The following is a 23,507-nucleotide window of genomic DNA, read 5'->3' as shown; positions in this document are numbered from 1 at the left end:
CATGACTGCTGACGACAGGAAGCACTGGACCAAGGAAGATGTGCTTGTCACCTGTGGCAGGCGCCACGGCCATGTTCCTACCCGCAGCCTGAGCACAACTGTTTCCCACTACAACCTGGTGGGTTTTCTAGCCTTTTCACTTTACTAGCCTAATTCACAAACAGTGGCATCTCCTTGCTTCTGATCTGTATTCCCCTGACGATGAGTGAGGCTGTGTATCGGACATTCAGGAACCATCCAGATTTCCTTTTTAAAACAAACTGACCATATTCTTTGTCCTTCCTCTTGAGTTGTTGGTAGATTTCTTATTGGTTTATAGAAACTCTACACATATTAAGAAGACTGGCCTTTTGGGATATAGGTAGAATACATTTTTTCCCATTTTATTATTCATCTTTGCTTTGTTTATGCTGTGTTTTCCATGTGCTATTTTCAAATTTGTATTTGGTCAAATTGATCAGTCTTTCCCACTATGGCTGTTGGGTTTTGAGTTGTATTTAGAAAATGCCTTCCCTCCTTCAAGGTCATACGAGACACATGTGGCTTCTGGTGGCACTGGGCCGCCTCCCTATGCTCTTAGATCTCTGACCTGCCTGCGGTTTCCTCAGACGCAGCAGGTGAGAAGGGTTTAACTTCACTTTTCCCAAGTGGCCACCTGGCTGTGTCAGTCCCATTCACCGAAGGGCTCACCCCCACTGTTGTGAGATGCTCCTTCACCACATGTAAATGTGCACCCGTATGTGGCTCTATTTCTGGATTTTCTAGTATTTCCTACTGATCTATAGGCCCGATCACGCACCAAACCCCAATTATTCTAGCACTGATAAAGTTTATGATCTGGGAGATTTAATCACCTCTTGTTACACTCTTCTTCCCAGATTTTTCTCGGCTCTTCTGGCTTATCTGGTTTTCATTGTATAACTACAGAATCCACTTCTCTAACTAGAGGAAGCCCTGTGGTATTTTTCCTGGGGTCAGAGTCAGTCTGAAGTGGCCTTAGGGAGGCCAGTCAGTAGGTCTCTCTAACCAAGTACGTGGTGTGTGTGCCTTTTCACTTGCTCAGGAATTCTCCTATCACTCATAATGAGAGACCACACTGCACGTGTGATTCTGTCTGCAGGAAAAAAGATCTTCCAATTAGGACAGGCTGATTCTGGGTGACTAACCATTTTCTACATCTCCATTCAGTTTCCATCAAGGGGAATTTTTCTCCTTAAGGAAGATTAGTACACATACCCATTAAGACGGCTACTATCAGAAACTAGAAGACAGGGAGTGTTGGGGAGGATGTGGAGAAACTGGGACCCTGGTGCTCTGCTGGTGGGAGCATCAAACGGTTCAGCCGCCATGGAAACAGTGTGGCGGTTCCACAGAATGTTAGAGCAGAGTTATCATGTGACCCAGCACTTCCCTCTCTGGGTAAATTCGCCAAAGAACTGAAAGCAGGGTCTTGAAGAGATGTTCGCACATTCATGCTTATTCACAACGGTCAAAAGGTAGAGAGAATTCCCTGGTGGTTAGGGCTCTGCGCTCTCACTGCCGAGGGCCCAGGTTCCATCCCTGGTTGGGGAACTAAAATCCCACAAGCTGTGCTGGTGTGGCCAAAAAAAAGGGCAGAAGCAACCCAAACGTCCACCTTTGGATGCTGGACAAGCCAGGTGTGGTCTGTCCGTGCAGAGGAATACGGTTCAGTCTCAAACAGCAGGGACCTTCCAACACGTGCTGCAGCGTGGACGGCCTGGGGGACACTATGCTCGGGCGAGAAGCCAGTCGCAAAGACAAGCGACTCCACTGACACACGTCCCTAGACTCACAGTCAGAGAGACAGAAAGGCAGAGGGCGTGTGCCAGGGGCCGGGAGAGTGAGTTCTGCGAGACCAGTAGGGTCTTGGAGATTAGCTGCACGAACACGTGAATGTACTTAACACCACTGAGCTGTACACTCAAAAACCCCTAAGATGGTAACTTTCACGTTATGTGCTCTTTACAACACACACACAGAAGAAAGTGGACTCCTTGGCTATGACTGGAAACAGGTGGCGAGTCCCGCACAGGCCGGCCTGGCCTTCCTGGTGAGCGTGGTTGGTGAGGGTGGCCGCCCGCCCGCAGGGCCCGTACCTTCTTGGCGGCCAGCAGCAGCTCCACTGCCTTCTCGTACTGACTGTGCTCCAGGAAGAAGTCGGAGCAGCGGGCCAGGAGGGCGGGGTCTGACTTCTCATCCAGGTCCTCTGCCACGAGCTGCAGGGCCACAAACTGCTGTGTGGCGAAGGCCAGCTCCAGGGCCTTGGAGAAGTGGCCGGCCTGTGGACAGCGGGAGAGCTCTGAGCAGCACCGTCTGGGCGCTCCGCTGTGCCCGGGGCCTGGGGCGGGTGGCCTCACCTTGTGGTATAGCATGACCGCCTGGTCCATCTGCTCGCCCTTCTCCTCGTAGTAGCGTGCGGCCTCGATCATGTCCTTGGGGGAGCTCAGCAGGGCCAAGTTCATAAGCTGGTCATCCAGGCCGTGCTCCTGTGGGAGCACAGAACGTTGGGGAACTACCTGACATGAGGGCTCTCCGCCTTTTCGACCTTTCCTGAAGTGGGACCCTGGGCTGGAACACTTTTATGGATGCAGAGCGTCCGACGGCTTCCTAGGTATGTCTACTGAGTACGAGCCGTGAACAGCCGCCCTGCTGCTCAGGAGCCTGTATAGCAGGGAGTGTCCCCGAGCGCACTTGGGCAGAGCGAGGCATGAGACGTAGACACCTGCCTGGGTAAAGGTATGACACTCAGGACATGAGTCTCTAACTTTCTGTTTGAAACTCTCTCAACAGAAGGTGGGAAGCAGCCTCCCCCACCCGGCAGCGCTGGCAGAGGCTGGGCGCGCACCTTACAGAGGCGGATGGCATTGTTGAAGGCCTGGGCGCGCGTGTAGAAGTGCACGGCCTGCCGCACCTCGTCCTGGCTCTCGTACTGGCGGGCCAGGTGGTAGGAGGCCGCCCAGTTCCCGGTTTCGCTGGCTATCTCTGCAGCCTAGAGACACCAGGGACAGGGGTTTTGCGTGCAGCCTCCTCTGCCAAGCAGCCCGCCGCCCTCCGGGGCTCCTACCTTCTGGATGTTGCCCTGGAAGCAGTAAACGCGGACCAGAGAGAAGTAGTCGTGCGCCAGCTCGTAGTAGCGAAGCGCGGCATCCATCTCGGCCTGGCTCTCCAGGTACTGGGCCCACCACCTCCACAGGGTCCTGTGAGGAGCCGCATGCGCTCCCTCAGGCCCCTCTCCCGCCGGAAGTGAGCCCTGGGTCCCACACCAGCAGCCAGGAGACACGGACGCTGGGTGGACGAGCCCGAGTGAGGTCCCCGGGGGAGGCCCCCGCCTGGTGGCCTGGGGACCAGCTCACGTGTGAGGCTCTGCGGGGGAAGACCTCCCGGGCCTGGCTACTCACTTGTCCTTCATCTTGTTGACGTATAGCTCCAGGGCCTGCAGGTCCTCTGCCAGCATCCGCGGCACCTCGAAGCGGTGCGTGTCTGACTTCTCGTAGCTGCGGGAGAAGAGAAAGTGCTGCTCGCTCCCTGGTTCAGCTTGCAGCTCTATGGCCTGTGCACCCGACTAAGAGCTCCACCACTAGCACTGTCCGGGGGGCACAGGCCCGACCAGCGCTGCGGCCTAGAGACCCAGAGCCTGGCAGGTCCTCCTAAAGCACAGAGCTCAGGCCCCCCCAAAGGCCTCCCACCGAGATGGTGCTGGTCTGGATCTTCCTCTGAGAACCTCCAAGGCCCCCTCACTGGGGCAGCAGAGGCAAGAGGTCCTGGCTGCCCGCCTGTGCTCACTAGCTGAGGGCCAGGCTGCAGTCCCCGCTGGCCTCCAGGTGCCGAGCGTAGTTGTAGTAGGTGGTGCGCAGGTACACGCGGTCGTGTTGCTCAGCCACCTCAATGGCCCTCTGCCACTGGCCCGAGGCCTGCAGGAGCCTATTGAGGAGGTCGTAGCGCCCGCATTTCTTGTACAGATGTTCTGCGTCCTCCTGAGGGAAGGAAGTGTGCCTGTCGGTGCCGACGATGCCCCCAACGGCAGCCGAAAGTCACCAGGGATCCACCGTGGCAGGCGGCAGGACGGCTGGGCCGTCAACCCACCCACGACTGAGACCACAACACACCCTGGGTGGGATGGACGCTTTGGGGCATGGGAGGGGATGGTCAAGACGACACTGGAGAAGGCAGGCCTGCCCGTCAGCCAGGGGGTCTGAGCTCCACCCAGACCCCATCAGACCCATGGGTGTCTGCTCCCGACTGTCCCCACCCCGACAGTGAGCTGTGCCTGGCCACTCGGCCTGCGTCTCCTGCGACTTCCATCGGCCTCTCTGGGCCACAGGGGTACAAGGGGCCGTGAGCTCCACGAACATGCAGGAGGCAGGGACGGGACCGGCGTGGAGCAGGGTGGTCTCAGGGGCTCTACAGGGGGCTCCCTCCCCCCCCCCCATTTTGGCCTCAGCTTGTTTGAGGGGGTTTCTGTTCCCTGCAACCCAAGGGCCCGGACAAGCACACACTGTGCGTGGGAGGCTGGCCTGCCCATCGGGGTGGTGCCCACTCACCAGCATGCCCAGCTGTATGGCCAACACGGCCACCCTGGCCTCTGGCTCTGGCTCCTGCTCAGCCTCCCGCAGCGCTCGGGCTCCGCGCGCGTGGCCCATGTGCCCCAGGCACACCTTGGCGACATCCAGCCGCTGGGTCTTCACGCACATGCGCGCCATGTTCTCCCAGACAGCCTCGCTGCAGTGGAGGACACGTGGCTCCAATGAGCTGCCGCTCCCACGACTTGGGCCCCAGCGAGACCCATGCCAGGCAGCACGGGGACCCGGCTGGACACATGGTCTCCGAGAAGGGGGCCGCGTGCGAGCCCAACAGCTTCACCCACAGAGTAATGTGGCAAACTGGGGCCCACGTGCCCTCCCGGGAAGAAAATGGGTGAAACACCCGTTTCCCGGGGGTGCAGGGGCTGGTGTACCTCTCATGGCTGGCCCTGGGGCCTGCTCCTTGCGCAGGCTCCCTCCCTCGGCCGCAAGGGGTCCCGTGAAGACCCCGGAGAGTGTCTTGTGCAGGCTGCCAGGCCCCACCGTGCCCCTCAGTGAGCACTTGCTTCTCCCCCCCGCACCTGGCACCTCTGTCCCAGGCTGAACTCCTAGTGCTCCCTCCACCCTCACACAGAGCCCCTGGGTCAGGCGGAGAGTGGGGTCTCCCAACTCCAAGGACAAGCATGACACCCAGGTGGGCCTTGCCATGTGCTGAATGGAGGCAGGGGTCCTGCGGATGGGCCTGCAGAGCTGCCCTCTGACACCCCTGGCACAGGCTCGGGCCGGGGTCTTCCTTCCTTGTTTGGAGGTTTCTAGCATCTCCCTCCCTGAGACCACAACACACCCTGGGTGGGATGGACCCTTTGGGGCATGGGAGGGGATGGTCAAGACGACACTGGAGAGGGCAGGCCTGCCCGTCAGCCAGGGGATCTGAGCTCCACCCAGACTCCATCAGACCCATGGGAGGTTCTAGCATCTCCCTCCCTCTAATGCTGATGGGGGCTCCTGCCTGCCCCCTTGCAGGTCCCAGGACAACCTCAGACCCAGGACGGCCTCCCTGAGAAAAGACGCTAGCAGGAGGGAGGATGCTCTGGGGCCCCTCCTCCTGGGGCTCCATCCCCTGATGACCCCAGAGCCCTGAGGAGAACAGACCAGTAAGTAACTTCTGGGATGCGAGCGGCTGGTGGCCCTCAGGATGCGTGAGTCACTGCGGACTCCACCCGTCCGTTCTCAAGGAGCCCCTGGGCGAGCAGCGCCGAAGCAGGGTGCCAGCCACTCCCGACAGCTTCTCCATGGGCAGCTTTACCCCATGTGAGTCCTGGGGTCTGTGCATCCAACCGAAGGTCCATGTGGACACCCACCTAGTCCCTGCCAGAGCCGTGAGCACTTCCTGCTGTCTGGTAGCGTCTGCACCCTGTCAAGTGAGGGGCAGATGGGCTCCGAGTGGCCTGACTCTTGGGAAAGCCTTGTCCTCTGAGAAGCTCCCAGAGCGAGCCAGAGGCCCCTCCTCTTGGGCTGCTCTGTGGAGACCCTGGTGGGTCGGAGCAGTGGTTGACCACTCCCAGCTTCACGTCCCACCAAGCAGCACACAAGACAAGACAACACTGCTGCTTGTCTGCGTGAAGGAGCAGGGGAGGCCTTGACAGGGCCAAAGACCTGGACCGCGGAGAACAGGAAGGGCCCCTGGGGTGGCACACGATAGGTGAGGGGGTCCTTGGAGGACTCGGTCACCCTGACTCAAGGTCTGCTCCCAGGCCAGCCACCCTCCCCCTCCCCAGCCCAGCTGTCCACTCCACCGGAGCCCGAGGCTGGGGGCTGGTCCGATAGGAGCCCCAGCAGGTGGCCCGGCCCGCTCCCCGCCCAGCCCGGGAGAGAGCTGGATGGCGCTGGCCCAAGGGCTGTTCCCAGGACAAGCAAAGCAGGGGCTATGGTTCCTGAAACCCCCTGCTTGCTTTTCAGCGGAAATTAGCCACTTAAAGACTGGCTCAGGATAAGCGATTCTAATGAGTAAGGAGGGAAATCGATGCTCTTTTAATGGAAACTTTGAGGAAAACTTCCTTTTCGAGGCAATCTACTGCACTGTGTGCACAGGAGCCCCAGCCCTAGTCCTCAGAGGGGCTGCCCTCCCACAGGGTCTTCTAAGCTGACAGACCCCCAGGTGCCTCCCCACCCACAGGGCGGCTGGAGTGAGAGCAGGGGGAGCAGGGGGGCAGCCCCGCTTCTGGCACAGCCGAGGGAAGAGGGAAAGTGGCAAGAACTCAGCTGACACATTTGCTACAAGCTCTGGTGGGAAAAATCCAAAGGACATAAAATTCCTCCTGGAGCTGATGGACAGATGTTTCTTGAGAACTTTGATTCTCCAAAGACCCCCTGCCTTTTAGGAATGTAAACTTGGGGCGGGGACTTCCAGGGCCGACCAGTTTGGTTTCAGCACAGGCCCGGCTGAATGAGTCGCAGCCCAGAGGATCTGAGCAGAGCAGATGACTACCTCTCTGAACGCCCTTCAGCCTGATGGCTTATGCAACACAGGGCAGGGCACCCAGTGCAGGACCTGGGCCCTTACTGCCCACACACACCCCGTCAGCAGCAGACAGGGCCCAGGCCCTCAGGCCTCGCCGGGTGCATGGCTCATCCAGAGCCCAGCCTCTTGCACCTCAAGGACGATGACCTGCTCTGGCGGGTCTCCAAGTATAGGTGAGGGTCTCAGCTGGGAGGTGGAGTCCAGGGGGCCTCCCCACCACACTGGCCCTTCTCTGCTGCGCACCTATGGGTGCGTGGCACCCGTGTGCTGGGGGAGTGACCGATGGCTGGGGGACGCCCAGTCCCCAAGGTGGGCGACTGGTCACCAGCGCCCTGCCCGCCCCGAAACACCAGGGCGAGACAGACAGCGGGGCCTGTGGGTCTGCCAGGCCGGCATCCCTGGCCTCCACTTTCAGGGAAGGTGGGGAGGGAGGGGGAGGGTCCCGGAGCAGGCCTCCAGAAGAAGGCCCCCCTGCCTTTCCTATCAGGAAACACATCCTGTTAGTGTCTGGCTGCTATTTGTTGCAGTTGGCTACGCCCTCCAGCTCACCAAAAACAGCCTCAAAAACAACCATTTCCTCTCTGCTGAGAGACAGGGGGAAAACGCAGGCGCGAGGCACACACACACTCACTCACACACGCACGCGCATCCCTGCAGCAACCCGTTTGCTTTCCAGGACCAGCTGTTGGGTGGCGGAGGCACCGGGCAGGGGCTCAAGCAGCAGAGGCCCCAGTGGCTCACTTGTGCTGCTCCCAGAGGCCCTGCTCAGAGCCCTGCTCTGCACTGGTCCTGAGAGTGAGGCCCAGGCACCCGGCGGTGTTGCTGCCTGCCTCGCAAGTGATTTCTGTTCTCTTCGCCTCCTCCTCCTCCCAGGAAGACGGCGCGCTCACGACTCTGGACTCTCGCTGGTGCCCCTGCTTCCTCCCCGGGATGGGCAGCTCCGAAGGCTTCAGCTCAGGCCTGGCCCTGCTCCAGGTGCAGGAAGGAGGGTAAGGAGGGCCGCGAGGCGGGCGCCTCCGCACCTGTCGCATGGGCCTTCCTGACACCTCCAAGCATGAGCGGTGATGTCCTCTAGCCACCCCTGGTGACAGCAGCTGACTGACTGGGACTGGGACTTTCTCCAAGACAAGGGGACGGCACCGCAGTCTGCAATGACTGTCCAGAAAGTGGTGGCCACGGCCGTGCTGGTGGCCCTCGTCTCTCTCATTCTCAACAACGCGGCGGCCTTCACCCCCAACTGGGTGTACCAGACGCTGGAGGACGGGCGCAGGCGGAGCGTGGGGCTGTGGCGGTCCTGCTGGCTGGACAGGGCCAGGGGAGGGCCAAGCCCGGGGGCCAGGCCCGGGCAGGCGGACGCGCGGGACTGCGAGGCCCTGGGCTGGGGCTCCGAGGCGGCAGGCTTCCAGGAGTCGCGAGGCACCGTCAAACGTAAGTCTGCTTATTTTCCTTCCTCCTTTAAAGTGGCTGTGGATGCGGGCACATCTGCTGACGGGTGATGGGTACTCTGCTCACAGGGGCAACCTTGGCCCTTGGGGACCCAAGCGAGCCCCAAGCTCCAAGCCCACCCTGCCCCGGCCCCTTTGGTACAGAATTCTTCCTGTGCAGGAGGGGGCTTTTTCTCTGCCGTCATGCATAGCTACAGTACGGATACATTAACCAAAGCAAGTAAAATATGTTTTTCCTGGTGGAAAATAAAGACTGTTAATGAGTAAAATAAACAAGAAGCTTAAAAACATGCGGCTGGGTTTGGACTTCATTCCACAGTTGTCAGGGTCGTTAAGGCAGTGAACAGCACAGAGGGAGACCCTCCAGGGACTGGCTGTAGGTGGGATGCCCAGGAGAGACTGGGAGACTGATAGCCTTCAGAGGGCAGAGAAGAGCCGACTCCTGCAAGCAGGGGCCTGGCTCCCTTCTGCCCAGTGGTCCTGTCTGGTTTGTCACATCCGGCGCAGGGTCCATTACAGCTCTGAAAGGTTGGAACTTGACTTTGAAAGGGGGGTAAGGTTTGAGTGTACGGGAGGGAAGGTTCATAAATATGAAAACGCTTGTCACCTAGCGTGTGGACACACGGCAACAGCAGCCGATGGGCAAAGGTCTCCCCAGTGACGACCCTTTAAAACTGCAGACAAGAGTCTAACACGTAGACCGCATCACCTGTTCTGAATACAACACTTGTCCTCAGGAAAACGTGGCTCCGGCCAGGCCTCTGCTGGCTGCTCCAGAGGGCACGCCTCACTCAACTCAGGCGTGATGGCCCTCAGAATCCTGACCCACGAGGGAATGGGAGTGGGGGGATGTTGCCTCCACTTCACAGGCAAAGAGACGGAGGCTTCAGGAGGCATGTGGCTCCGTTCAGGTCCCCGAGGGGACGCGACCCCGTCTTTGCACGTGGACCCCCTCGCAGCACAGCCTGGGGGTGTCTTCCATCAGCCAGCCCGCACCCCCCTTTGCAAGCAGAGAGCCACAACCTCCCTTAAAAAGGGCGGGGCTTCCCTGGTGGCGCAGTGGTTGAGAGTCCACCTGCCGATGCAGGGGACACGGGTTTGTGCCCCGGTCCGGGAAGATCCCACATGCCGCAGAGCGGCTGGGCCCGTGAGCCATGGCCGCTGAGCCTGCACGTCCAGAGCCTGTGCTCCGCAACGGGAGAGGCCACAGCAGTGAGAGGCCCGTGTTCCGCAAAAAAACAAAACAAACAAACAAAAAAGGGCAAAGAGCCTGAATGAATCAATGAGCTTCTGTGAGCTCTCAGACCAGGGGCCTGTGGGGGGCTGGGTAGGTCAGCTGAACTTGGGTCACTGTGACCTGCCGGTCAGACTGGTCCCTCTGGGCTCTGGGTCTGTCCTGAGGAGCAGTGAAAGCCAGTGACCGGGGCTGTAGCGTGGGCTCCGCGCAGGCCACGCCTTTCCCACCCCACAAGTGCACTGCACGCCCCCCCCACCACCACAGAGCAACCCCCAACCCCTGGGGAAGGCCCCACGTCAGCCCAGCCCCTGCCCTGGGCTCAAGACCTCCAATGCCGTGCAGGTGCCCCCTCCAGGCATCCGTCCCCCCGCCCCCTTGTTGAGCTGGGTCGGGTCAGGTCAGGCCAGGAAGACACAGGCCGGGACACTCTCTGCCTCCAGACCGCACAGCCACCCTGCCGCATGTCCTGAGCGCCCCGCTCACCTGCCCTCATTTGCTGTCCCTCCCTGACCACCTGATAAGCCCCCTGAACAACTTTTAAAACATCCTCCTGCCATAACACGGCATTTGTGGCAGCTGACCTTTAATGATGCCCTGAGCATCAGAGGTTTTCCCAGAACAAGGGAAACGTCTTTGGAGCTTCTCGTGAACGAGGCTGAGACCAGGGAGAGGGGCTGGCAGATGTCTCACCAGCTCCCGGGGACCGAGCACTGTTGCCCTGGGGGTTCCGGCGCTGGGGGCTTCTGGCCTGGTTTCTGGGCTGCCCCCTTCAATCAAACCAGCTCTCATGCAAAACCCCAGCCCAGGCTTTGCCCCAGATGGTCCAGCCTCCAGCTGGGCTAGGGACAGGCAGGAGGAGTGGGCGGCCTCGACCATGGAATCACCTCCGTCTGTCCATCCCGAGCCCCGTGTGGGGGTACCAAGGGGGCGAGACTCATGTTGCTTCACCCTAGAGATTCCAGACATGATGCAGGTGGCCAGTGCAGTTCTCAGGGACAGCAGCCACGCTCCTGCCCACTCTGTGCCCAAGTCCTGGCAGAGCCCGCAGAGCCAAGCCAGAGCCACTTGGCACATCAGGCCAACACCACCATCCCCCAACGTAACAAGCTCTAGTGAGGGTGTCCCGAGCATGCTGGGTCAGGGGACGACCCTGGGGCAGGCCCTCCAGCTGCCCCCATGTCACGCCAGGTCCCGTCCTCGAGGACAGGGCCCTTCCCCCTCACTGGCACACTGGCTCACTGGGCTGGCTCACTGGGCGTGTGCGGCGGCCATGACTTTTGTTACTCATCAGGTGGGGGCCTGGGGGTACCTCACAGCCCAGGTCGGGGGCCAGTCTTGCTTCCTGACCCCCGTTCTGTCTGCCACTTTTCAGCTCTCTAAGTTTTGTGCATTCTGTCGGGCACCTGTGTCCTTTCCCTGAAGCCAGGGGGGACGTGAATAAACACGTAATTAAATCTCCTGGGGTGACCGCTGCTCTCTGTCTCCTGGGAGGCAGCCTCACAGGGCACTGGGGTGGGAAGGGGCACAGCGACTGTCCAGCCATAAGACACTCATGGTCACGTTCTTATGGCTCCTCAAAACCCAGTGCTGCTGCCCAGGCCGCACACACAGCAAGTGTGAGGACCCGTCAAACGTCCAGGCTTGGTGGGTGCTAGTGAGGACCAGTCCCCTCTGGGTGGCTGGGAAAGGGGGCATGGCCAAGGGGAGAGTCCGCCGCCTCAGCCTTTACAGCCTCGGGCACCTGGGTACTAGGCAGTGGCCCAGCTCAACTGCTTGGAGGGTGGATTGCTGCCAGGGTGTGTGGCATGGGGCTGAGCACTCAGAGCCGCCGGGGCCACCAGGAGGGCAGGGCCTCGTGATGCCAGCACCAACACACTGCAGCGCAGACACTCCCGGCATGGCCAGCCCATTGGTGCACGTCTTTCCTTGCCTGAGAGGCTGGGCCCCAGAACCGGAAGGACATCCCTGGGCCCAGAATGGATCCCGGTTCTGTCCTGTGTTGTGAACACCCATCACATTTTAACAGCCCTCGTCTCTGAGGCCACCTCCACTTCCATACTCTATGACCTCTTAGAGTAGCAGGACCTTCTGTATGGGCGTTTGAAGGGTAAAAATTGTTGCAAAGAAAACAGCGTGAAAAAGGCAGGAAGAGTGTGATGAGCAGCAGCCTCCACAGAAAGCCAGCTGGTGTTCCAGAGTCTGTGGCCCGAGCAACCGGAGCCCCCGTGCTGACAGAGGAGCCGCGTGTCCTCCTGCTCCCGCGTGTGGCCACGGGGACCCAAGAAGACCTCGTGAGCAGCCAGGAAGATTCCTGCAAATCACGAGCGCTAGCAGCCCTGCCACCCCAGCCTTGGGGGAGAGGAGGAGTCTGAACCCGTGTGCAGGTCGCCCGCTCTGTTCTCCGGCCCAGCCTCTGTCCTTTCTCCGAGTTGCTCCGGAGCGGCTGCCACACCACTGCCAGAAGCCCTGCGCTCACCAGGCTGCACCACCCACGCCCGGCTCCTTGTCTCCCTGAGTTTTAAAGGGTCAGGGTTCCCAGCAACTGCAGCTATGTTTTGTGGTAACTTTGAAGACTACAGAACCCAGAACATGAGCACTCGGTCACCGGCAGTGAGGCCCACGGAGCGTGTGCGGCTGCGTAAGGAGCAGGCGAGAGTGTCATGGGCAGCGTCAAGCCCTGGCAGAGGCGCCGTCCGTCCATCTGTCTGCCTGGGAATGCTCCTTGGCCCTCGGTGCCAGACTGTCCTTCCAGAAGCCCTCTGCCCCTCCACCCTCAGGGCTGCTCTGACTTCGCAGCAGCCCGAGGCCCCTGCACCACAGTCCAGAGCCAGGCCTGGGATCTGGGAAGGGTGAGACCCCCAAGCTCCGGACAGCAGGAGGGAGGCCAGGGGGAAGCAGGTCGAGACCCCTGGGCAGGAGGAGCTGACCCTCCGTGGCAGGAAGCGGCACAACGCCCCCACGAGACTCTGGACTCCACAAGTGCTAAATGTGAATGCCGCCTGCCCACAGAGCATGAATCAGACAGCACTGCACCTGAAGCCTGGGGGGCGGGGGCCACTTTTACAGCATGGAAGGACCACGGGGAAGGGGCCTGACCTCACAGCGGACGGCTTTGCCCTCCAGCACATGGGTGGGAAAGTTGACTCCCCTGATGGCCTCTCGGTGACACCTCCACGGCCCCCACCTTTGCAGTCCAAGCATCGGGCTGCCCCATCCTCCTTCTGCCCTGTGTGCACAGCCTCCAAATGCCTTGCTCAGGGACCAGGGGCAGGTGGGGGCTGGGAAGGGAGTGGTGAGACTCGCTGAGACTGAGGGAGGAGTCCCGGGAGGGGCAGGCAGCCCAGTCTCGAGCGGCCTCGCCCGTGCTGACCGCCTGCTTCTCTCCCTCCGGCCCCTCACAGTGCAGTTCGACATGATGCGAGCCTGCAACCTGGTGGCCACGGCGGCACTTGCCGCGGGCCAGCTCACCTTCGTCCTGGGGCTGACGGGCCTGCCCCTGATGTCGCCCGATTCCCAGTGCTGGGAGGAGGCCATGGCCGCTGCGTTCCAGCTGGCAAGTAAGTATCCTCACCCGGGCCCCGGCCAGGCTGAGCAGCAGCATCCCCAGCTCTTGTCAGGGCTGGCAGGTCGGCTGTGGCTTCTAAAGTCATGGCGACCCCTGTGGGTCACGCTCCCACCCCACCCGTCACTGTGGGCAGCAGCAAAACAGAAATACACACAGGGGCGGAGCGCTGAGGTGCAACCAGATGTGTTTGTGTCTGTTTGCTCAAGGCCTCCCGGCCCTTCCCATCTAAGACAAGGTGCCGAGGCTCACGGTGACCTGCTTTGCTTTCCAAAGTCTTCGGCATCTGGTGTTTTCTTTGCCCCTCTGTAGCCTGTGTGGCAGGCGGCCTGGGTTCACGCTCCTCCCATGAGGGTGCAGCAGCCTGATGCAGGCACTTGGGCACGTGGGCAGAGGGGGGCGCCCTTCTGACCCCTCGCCTGCCTCCATGGCCTTCCTGGCTAACGGTTAGCAGACAGGGAGTTCTGGGCACACATGGTTCCCAGCCAGCGACCTGCACGCTCGGTTATAAATGCAGCTTCCTGGGGCCCGGCTTGGGTGAGCAGGGCCCTCCTGGAAGAAGCACAGACAAAGTGTAGAGGACCCCGCCAAGCACACAGGGATGCACATGCAACACCAGGGCCAGAAAAGCGTGATGGGGGCAGTGTAGGGGAGAGCAGCGAGGCCTTGGCCATCAGCGAACAATCCAGAAGCCACCTTGGTCTCTGGGGGGGGACCGCAGGGTGAAATGGGGCAGGGCCTGGGCACACTGTAGTCTTCACAGGGCGAGTGCAGCAGCGCCGTGGATGATGAATGGAACTGTTCCAGGAGGCTCTGCACAACGGCTACGGAAGCCCCAAAGCATCTACCCGGCACCCCAGGGAGCGGAGGGGCGTCTGTGCTGGTTTCCCCTCTCCCTCTGCCTGCCTCACTGGCCCAGGTTTAACGATCACGGGAACCTGGGAGCTCAGGTTTCCTGCTGCCTACGGGGAAGGTCAGATGGGTGGCTGATAGGACAGAGGAAGGGCCAGGACGTCACCAGCCCACCGCCTGCCTCTCCGGCTCGGTGGAGAAGGCAGTGTCCCAACCATGAGGGTGCAGTTCCAACACACGCGGCGGGAGGAATGGCAGGAAATACGAGTGAATCACTTGGGGAATAATGGATCCTGGCCCTCATCGTCCAGGAGAAACACAATTTCCAGAATGCGGCTGACAGGCTGGCAGCACTCGTGCTGGAAAGTGCCGGGTGGGACTCGGAAACAGGCCCTGTTCACAGAAGGCCAGTCACTTCCCTGTGGCCGGGCAGGACGGAGGGCGTTGCCAAGGCCTAGGAAAGAGCGCAGGCTTTGATGTCAGGAGAACAGAACTGTGTCCGGCCCTACGGCTCACCAGCCATGTGAACGGGGCAAAGCCACACCTCAGTTCACCCAACTGCAAAATGGGGTAATGCCCACCCTGCCCGGGGCAATTCTGAGAGTTAACCAGGTACATGAAGCGGGACCTCGGACCTCCACCTCCTCCCTCCTCTAGGACTGTGAGGAAAAACATGGACATTCCAATGCCACACATGTAGGAAAATCACCCACCTGCCCTCTGCTGACCTTAGGGCTGTAAATCAAGCAGTTTCCTCGCCTCACTGAAACCACCCACCTCTCTCATGTGGGATCATCTGAAATTCCATCCCTTCAAGAAGGAAGTGGAAGATTTTGCAACGTGATTAGAAACAGATATGTTAGTGGCATTAAAGGAATAAAAGTAACAGCTCTTGATTCTGAAAGTAACTCCTCTTAGCAGGATGATCAAGTCTGTCATTGCATTTCTTAAGCAACTTCTTTGAGACACTTATTTAGAATTATTAGAAAAAATATTGTGGGTTTGGTGTCAAAACTGACATCTTACTTCCTGTAAACTCTTGTTTCAGAACAAAATATTGTTTCCAAATAACACACCAAAAAAATGGAAACGGGGGAACCCCCATTAACTAAAATCAAACTGTCTCGCATCAGTCGGTGGGGGTTGGGGGGCACTGCCGAAGGTCTGGGGGTCAGGGGCTGTTCTGGCCAAGTGGGGGCTGGGGGCACATGCTGCTTTCCTGAGTATTTCCAGGCCAGCACAGCCTCTGGAAAGGTTGGACCAGGCTCTGTCCAAAAACCGTCAGATAAGCAGAGGCCCACGGAAAAAGCCAGAAGCCCCAAGCAGCACCTGTGGCACTTCAGATGGTCCCTCTGCCTCCGCAGGCCCCCTCTCACCCTGGTGTCCGACGGTTACCCCCAGTGGGTCTGCTGTGCCCAAAAAGGAAATGCATTTGGCCCTGTTTAGACTTGTTTCATTGACAAACAGTACAGAACACAGCTCTGTGCCTTTCTTCTATCACACTGCTAATTTTAGAGTTAGGTTTTTTCCTGTGCTCTGGTCTGTTTTAAACAGTCAGGGAGAGACTGAAGGGCGCCAGGATATCCTGTCCCAGGAGGGGGAAATGCCTGCTGGTACCTGTTATGCAAGGGAACCTTGAGTCCCCAGTGCTGGGGCCAGAGGGTGGGCGGGGGGAGAGAGGTGCTCGTGAAGTGGGGGAAGCACACGGATTCCCCGGGAGGCCGGGACCAGTCCGAGAGCAACACCCCAGCGGGAGGAGACAGGAGGCCGGCCGCTTGCCCATTCATTCCACGGCCATTTCTGGCCGTTTCCACCACGCTTGCACGATGCCCAGCTCGGGTCTGTGAAAGGGCGGTCCCCGCTGCTCAGGGCTGTGGCTCCAAAGGACCCTGTCCCAGATGCCAGGGAGAACCCAGGAAATGCTGCTCTTGCAGAGCAACAACGTGACTACCAGCTGTTTCACCGGGTTTGCTCTATTGAACTCAGGCCACCACATGCAATAGTTTGCAATTTCTTTGCAGAATTTTCCAAGTGTGATTTTAATTTACCTTAAAGTTGAAAAAACTCCTTTCAGTCCCTTATTCCACCCCCACCCATAAGCTGAACACCCCGTGAAAGCACTGTGTTCGCTGGGGTCGCAGCAGCTGTCTGCCAGCCCTAGCCTGGCCCACCCCTCCTCAGACCCAGCAGGACGATTTCAAGAGTGGCATTTCGTGGACCTTGTGGGCTTCACGTCTGCAGGCTTCCTCTCTCCACTTCTGGAAATCCTAAGACTTTTTCTTATGATGAAAAACTTACACCCTAAGGGCCGCTTACTCCGCGCCGTAAGAAAGCTGACTTTATCGTCCCAAAGGTCAGTCGGGGTGATGCACAGTGTCTGTCTTGGCAACTCGTGAGCTGGTGGGGATCATGCTGTTCTCGCAAACCTGCTCACAGGAACGTACCACATTCTGTGCTTTACTATAAAGCAGCACTTGGCTTGGGCCAGACACTTCGCTTTCCTGTCTTCTGAGCCCACTTCCCAAGCCCAGTCCTGCCCCTGCACCCTGGGGAGAGTGTCACCTTCTCCTTTCCTAGACTCTCTCCCTAAGGGGGAGGCACTTGTCCCCACCTTCTGCTGCTCACAGCTGAGCCTCGAGTGCTCCGTAGACGTTCTGGGGCCTTGGCCAGCGCTGCCCCGTGGATGCTGAGGCAGGTGTGCTGCTTGAGGGCTCAGGGCTCAGCCACATGGCCTTCCCACCCGTGGGCCCTGTGTGTGCTTGACGGCCACTCCAGAGGAAGGCCTGTGACCACCGGTGGAGCCCTGGGAAGCCGGCAGGAAGGAAGAGAGGAGAGGGCGCTGTGAACCACAGCGCCACGGCCGCCGGCTCACAGAAAGGGGCTATTTGCTTTGGAAACAACAAGTTCATGAGGACGGAATTGAATCCACGTGCAGAACTCCGTGCATTTGCTAAAAACTCTCCCCTTAGAATCGTTTCTGTACAAACAGCGATGTTACTGAAAAATTCAGGAGAAAGGGGACCTGAACGTCAGGAGAATGGAGAAACCGCACGTCAGGCTGGCTGTGGCGAGAGAACCTTATCAAAGTAAAAGGCCAGTTTGATTTCAGGAGGATGTGCCCACACGGCCAGCGCAGGCAGCCGCTGCCTCTCCGCGTCTCTGTGGCTTTCCGCCATTGCCGCGTGGCGCATGCTTGGTCCCTATGTCCCATGCATCTGCTCAGGCCACACCGCCCCCGCTGGCCCAGGGCAGAGTCCACGTGTCCCTGAGTCAGCCCCACTGTGACATCCACCCACGGCCCAGCACCTGGGCCCACTGTTCCAGTCAGTTCTTTGTATTTTCCTGCTGCAGGAATAAATGTATTTTTTTTTATGTTAGGGAAGCATATCCCTTCTCTGACTGTACGTGTTCCAAGTTGAACTAAGATAAAGCAAAAGACAACACTGGTCTTGACACAAAGTCACATCGATGTAAATTTTGTTAACCTTTTTTTACACTGCGGTACAGAACTAGACTTCTCCTTCCTGCTTCTCTTGGGAAAAAAACAACCAGCAAGAAGGTGCAGCCTCTGAGAGACGCTGGCTGGAGAAGGAGCACCTCGATGCTTGAAACCCGTCCACACTGCTCACTGCTGGATGCTAGAAAAATCATTTTCAAGACAAAGCACGAGACGGGTGGACTCGGCCTGTTCATTTCACTCTGTAAAAAGTCCCTCCGAGGGCTTCCCCGGTGGGGTTGAGAGTCCGCCTGCCAATGCAGGGGACACGGATTCGTGCCCCAGTCCAGGAAGATCCCACGTGCCGCGGAGCGGCTAGGCCCGTGAGCCATGGCCGCTGAGCCTGTGCGTCCGGAGCCTGTGCTCCGCAACGGGAGAGGCCACAACAGTGAGAGGCCCGCGTACTGCAAAATAAAAAAAAAAAAGTCCCTCCGAGAGGCTCTGCGCTCACCCGGCCTGTCACCCCCACCACTCTTCCCGCTGTGTTTGCAGACATGGGTGGCTGTGCCCAGCTGTCTGCTCACATGTGAATTCACACTTCTTTCATCTGTGACATAAGAAAGAGTCTTCTCCATTGTAGGCCATACAGCTGAACATACGGAGGAAGTTAATAAGCTGAGTAGAACGGCAACAAAGCAACAGCCTGCACTGTTTCCAAAAAAACGGACGATGTGATCTTAAGAACCATAAGTAGTCCTGACGCTGGCAAGTGGGTGGGTGTTCCCCGCCAGGAGGGAGCAGCGCCTCCCCCACCCCCACCCCCACAGCCCTCATCCTAAATGGGGGCGCCTGGATCAACAGGTGGGTGACTGCCCAACTGAGTGCTCAGGGGCCAGGACAGGAGGACGGGAGGTGCCCTCCCACCAGGCAGATGGAGCTCAGGACGGCGGCGCCAGGAAAGGCAGGGGGACCAGCGCGCAGCGTGAGGAAACTCAAGGCCAGGCGTGTCTTGAGGGCCGGGAGACGCTAAAGCATGTCCTCTACGGCCTCCACAGGGCGACCAGCACAGCTGTGGGAACGTGGCAACGAAAGGCATGTGGCCAGAGTCATGACACGCTTTTGGAAGTACTTGTTAATAGAAGACTGTAAAGTTAGTTGCACTTCTAGAATATTCTAACTGCCTTACTATGAACCTTATGTACAAAGGACTCAGGAGACACACAAGTGACGCCGAGAAGCCCATGTGCGCTGCCTCCGGCCCCGGTCAGTGGTGGCCACGCGTTGGCCGGGCCTGTCTGAACTGAGCACAGAGCAGCCGTGGCCCGTGGCCCGTGGCCCAGCACCTCGTCTCCGAGGACACGCATTTCAGATGCTCTGATGTGGGGTCCAGTCATGTTTCCTGTGACCTGTGACAAGCAGGGTCTCACTCGGGTGCAGTCCTGGGAGTGGGTCACGGGTCCCAGGGCCATATGTGTGCCCTGCTGGTGTGCCCCGTGCTTTCCTCAGTCAGGCCGTGTCCAGCTCGGGGTCTCACAATTCCCAAGTCTCCACTGGATGGCCCTGTAGTAAATTCAAGGTCTTCTGTTCTCAGTGACGCAAACCAACCCCATGTCAGACAGCCGATGGCCCTGGAGGCTGTGCGGAGGCCCAGTTTCTTCGCCCGTTCCCTTCTGATGGACGATGCTGCAGATCTGTGCTGAGGCCAGGAGGCTGGTCCATATGGCCTGTTGCTCCTCCGACCCCACTCCCCCGAGATCATCAAACTCCTTGGCTAGGTGGCCCAGGGAGCCCCGCCCTCTGCTGTGGTGACCAGGGTGAGTCCATTTCTTGGAACCCAACATGCCTGAGGAGGACAAAGGCTCTCGGGGGCCCAGCGTGGTCCAGACAGGACTCCCAGCCCCTCCTGGACTTGTCTCGTCTCCTGCCCTGGGCTCTGGCCAGGCTGAACTGCCCGCTGCAGCCCCTCCACCTGCCCTGCACTGTGACATCTGCACATCTGTTCATGCTGGTCCCCCACTCCCTGTGGCCTCCTGGCTTTCCTCAGGAAACCAGATCATGTATGACCTGGCGTGGCCCTGGAGCAAAGGGCAGCAGTGATGCCCGCTGACAATTCTAATAGCTGTGTCATGACTTAGTGCCGGGGCACAGGCTGGAGTTTTCTAGAAACACAAGCATTCTGGAAGCATTTCTGCGTCTTCCAGAAAGTATGAATTAAACATTTAACTGCCCCGGTCGTGTCCTAAACAATGGTGACGGTGACTAATCCCTGTGCTAATTCTCTATGGTACTTTGTGGAGCTTTTTATACACGGAAAGCTTCTCGATACTTCCTTTCTGTTAAAAATAACTAATTCTGTTTCTCATGCACACTGGCGAAAAGAAACTTCTGGCATTCCTCTCTCCCAGCTAGGAGTACATCCTCTGCCCACGATTTTGTGCCACCGAGTTTTGCATTAGTGAGGGAAGGAATTAGGACCTGTGCTTTGTGTAATGCAAATGAAAGTACTTTATGTGTTCCCTTGTTTTCACTATGTCTTTGGGCATTTTTTGCCAGCCAGGGAGCTTGTTGTGCCTTCTTTCAACAAGACTCAGAAGGACGGGGTGGGATGGGGCGATGGGAGCGAGGCCTCTGCCCCGTCCCAGCCATCAGGGGTTCCAGCCCAGATTCAGACCTGAACTGTTTCAAACATCAGTGCCCTGTTAGCCTAGCTGACAGATCTTGGGTGCGAAATCCTGGTTTTCTTATTGTAAGAACTAATAAAATCAAGTCTTTGGAGCTCCTTAAAGATACAACTATGGAAGTGATGAGGTGACGGTATTAACAGCTGACCGAGAGGGGACACGGCCGACTTAACTGAGTCCACACAAGACGCTGTGCACAGTCCTGGACCCCCCATGTCACCTGGAGAGAGGGGACGGAGGGAGACCCGCAGGGGACTGGGTGGGTGAGGGGGATATTCTAGAACCAGCCGAGTCTATTCAGCCACAGTCCGGCTCCCCCCGCACTCCCCCTACCCCGAATGTGCAGGCCCCTCCGCCATCTCAGGTTTTGAAAGAAAATATTTCCTCTGGAAGCAAACACTAAGAATAAGAAAACTCTTAAAAACAGGAATTCAAACTAGGTTAAATACAAATCTGAGTTGTTTCAAGGTAAGACTTAGAAAATATCTGCGTTTGCTTTCATGACTTAGAAAATATCTGCGTTTGCTTTCACTTTGAGTGAATTAGGCGTTTATAAGCCAGAGCGGACCTTCCACGGAGTTACCGCTGGACTGTTCGGGGTGAGGAAGTGGGTGTCAGTGTCACCTCCATGGGGAGGGCGGCCAAGGAAGTGGCCTGACACCTGCCAGGTCACAGGAAGCACGTGAGCCCCTATGACCATCCAGGGTCAGGATTGAGCAGATGCCCCCCGCAACAGCCACCAGACCCAAAAGTCCCATAAAATTCAGCTCGACCCCAAGGCACCAGCACCGAGTGGAGCTGGGCTTTCAGCCCCAGGAGGACAGGGTTGGGTGGGAGGAGAAGCAGGAGTGGCCCCACGGCTGGACCCGCGGCCTCCTCTGCTCCCTGTCTCACCCTGTCCTTCGTCCGCAGGTTTTGTTCTCGTCATCGGGCTGGTGACGTTCTACAGAATCGGCCCATACACCAACCTGTCCTGGTCTTGCTACCTGAACATCGGGGCCTGCCTGCTGGCCACCCTGGCCGCGGCCATGCTCATCTGGAACGTCCTGCACAGGAGGGAGGACTGCATGGCCCCCCGCGTCATCGTCATCAGCCGCTCCCTGACTGCACGCTTCCGCCGCGGGCTGGACAACGACTACGTGGAGTCGCCGTGCTGAGGGCGGCGGGAGGCCACTCGGGGCTCCATCCACCGCAGGGACCATCTGGGAAGCAGGACGCTGCCTGCGCGGCTTCCCGTGAGAGCACACGTACGACACGCATTCACTACGTTATACACGAACACAGGGCGTGACCACGTACCGGCTGCGTCCCACCCCCACCCCCCCAACCCCGCCACGGCCCACTTCACGCTCGCGCACGTCCTGTCCTGGAGACCAGCTCCGGAGAGGCACGTCCGGGATGGCAGCCGCCTCGCTCTCCGCCCTGGCCCGGGAGTAATTTATTCTGTATCTGCCAAGAGGGGCGTCCTGGGTCATATTTACTTTGATAAAGCAAAACACAGAGAAGAGTTCTGAACTGTCTGTGATCCTCCTCCAGGGACTCAGAATTTACAGTCAGATGGTTACGGCTTTACAACAGAATTGTGTTAGTGATGTCCATTTACTCCTGATTATCTTCCTAAGTTAAAATAAAACACAAACCTCTTACCACGGTTTAAAACTTGTGTTTTATCCATTACACTGCCACGTGGTGAAGGAATATGGCTTATTCTTCTGTAGCTTTGTGGGTCAGCAGCCAGAGAAGGGCTGACACATTTTACAGGCCCGGGGGCAGAGTGCTGGGGACCACTCATGGCTCACTCATGTTTCCGTTCAGAAGTCCCTGTTTCTACAGACCCTAAGCGCTGGCCGGACAACGGCAGGTCCACAGTTGGCACAGTATGAAGGAAAAAGTCTACTGGCTTAAAAAATTTCAGAGATTGATTCACTTTTTTCCCTAGAAAACTCTTCAATGCATCCAGCCAAACTTGGTGGGCTACAGAAGACCTTCCCAGCACCAGCCTGGTGCCAGCAGCCCTGGACCTGACTCCATAGCAGGGACTAAGCCCCAGGCTGAACACAAGCACCTAAGAGCTGCCTCAGGGGCTCAAAACCAGCCCACGTCCCCCAGGACTGGGCTGGGTTGCCCAGCCACACCTGCAAGGACAGTCCCCTGAGAGCGCAGCTGCTTGTTCCCGTGCCACCTGGCGGTGGGAAGCGCATCATCTGGCCCAGGAAACGAGGGACGGTGGTGGGCACCGTGCAAAGTCCATGGTGTGGGGGTGATCACTGTCTGGCTGCTGCCCCCACACTAGGCCAACCCTCTAAGAAACATTCAGCTTTGCTACCTCCACCTCCCAGACGATGTGCGGTGACCAGTCTGGAATTCGCAGGCCACGCTGCCCCAGGAATTTGTCTTTAGTCAGAGCAAGAGGTAGATCTGGTTGTTGCCTTAAAAAAACATAAAGCAGGGCTTCCCTGGTGGCGCAGTGGTTGAGAGTCCGCCTGCCGATGCAGGGGACACGGGTTCGTGCCCCGGTTTGGGAAGATCCCACATGCCGCGGAGCGGCTGGGTCCGTGCGCCATGGCCGCTGAGCCTGCGCATCCGGATCCTGTGCTCCGCAACGGGAGAGGCCACAGCAGTGAGAAGCCCGCGTACCACAAAAAAAACAAAAAAACAAAAAACAAAAAAAACATAAAGCAACGGAGAATGACTTAAAAGCACGTCTGGGCTGACCATGGATGTAAGCGCAGCTCAGGGCAGAGGTACAGCCGGCACACTAGGTGGACCCAAAGGGCTGCCCTTCCTCCCCCGGGCACCTCAAGCTGTACAGTCTCAGCAGTGTTACGTACACGACTACATATACTGCATGGGCCATGTGCTCACCTATAGTCTGTGATCGAGTTCCTATGAAATGGAGAGTGCCTCCAGCCACTCTTCACTTCCCTGATCTAAAGCCTCTTGCCCACCTGCAGCAGGGAAAAGCCCCTCTGCTGTGGACTAAGACCAGGTCTCAGGCTGCTGGGAACATGCTTCTGGGAGACCCATCACTGCAGACAAGGGCTGCTGGGGTGCCCTAACTCCCGTCCTCCTCTTCCCACTTGAATTTCACCCTTCAATAGTTTTTATACTCTTTGGCAATTAAAATCTGTCAAATGCTCCTGAGAAGCTCTGAATTCTCACAGGCACAGAGAGGAAGCTGCTTATAGGTAGCCCTTGATTGACAACTTAGAGCAATTTTAATTGCATTTTG

General features: G+C 58.3%; 2 protein-coding genes across 11 annotated transcripts in view; one reads left to right on the top strand and one right to left on the bottom strand.

Annotated features, from left to right (window-relative positions):
- IFT140 (intraflagellar transport 140) overlaps window positions 1-23,507 on the bottom strand; it is a 71,718-nt gene that overhangs the window by 9,053 nt on the left and 39,158 nt on the right. For 9 of the 10 annotated variants that reach the window (XM_060079437.1, XM_060079434.1, XM_060079430.1 and 6 more), the window contains 7 exons: window positions 4,563-4,740; window positions 3,805-3,995; window positions 3,420-3,515; window positions 3,086-3,218; window positions 2,867-3,010; window positions 2,379-2,507; window positions 2,118-2,300 (listed from right to left, as the gene is read on the bottom strand). In XM_060079437.1, coding sequence (XP_059935420.1) covers window positions 2,118-2,300; window positions 2,379-2,507; window positions 2,867-3,010; window positions 3,086-3,218; window positions 3,420-3,515; window positions 3,805-3,995; window positions 4,563-4,740 — 1,054 coding nt within the window. The remainder of the gene's footprint in view (window positions 1-2,117; window positions 2,301-2,378; window positions 2,508-2,866; window positions 3,011-3,085; window positions 3,219-3,419; window positions 3,516-3,804; window positions 3,996-4,562; window positions 4,741-23,507) is intronic. The other variant, XM_060079439.1, reaches the window with a different exon arrangement.
- Window positions 7,682-21,904, top strand: TMEM204 (transmembrane protein 204). The gene is made up of 3 exons (XM_060078256.1): window positions 7,682-8,490; window positions 13,146-13,301; window positions 21,188-21,904. The coding sequence occupies exons 1-3, from the start codon at window positions 8,214-8,216 to the stop codon at window positions 21,430-21,432; spliced, it is 678 nt and encodes a 225-aa protein (XP_059934239.1). The 5' UTR covers window positions 7,682-8,213; the 3' UTR covers window positions 21,433-21,904.

This window comes from Mesoplodon densirostris, chromosome 16 (assembly GCF_025265405.1).
Source record: "Mesoplodon densirostris isolate mMesDen1 chromosome 16, mMesDen1 primary haplotype, whole genome shotgun sequence".
Lineage (NCBI taxonomy): Eukaryota > Metazoa > Chordata > Mammalia > Artiodactyla > Ziphiidae > Mesoplodon > Mesoplodon densirostris.
This window is presented reverse-complemented; position numbering and strand designations above follow the sequence as displayed.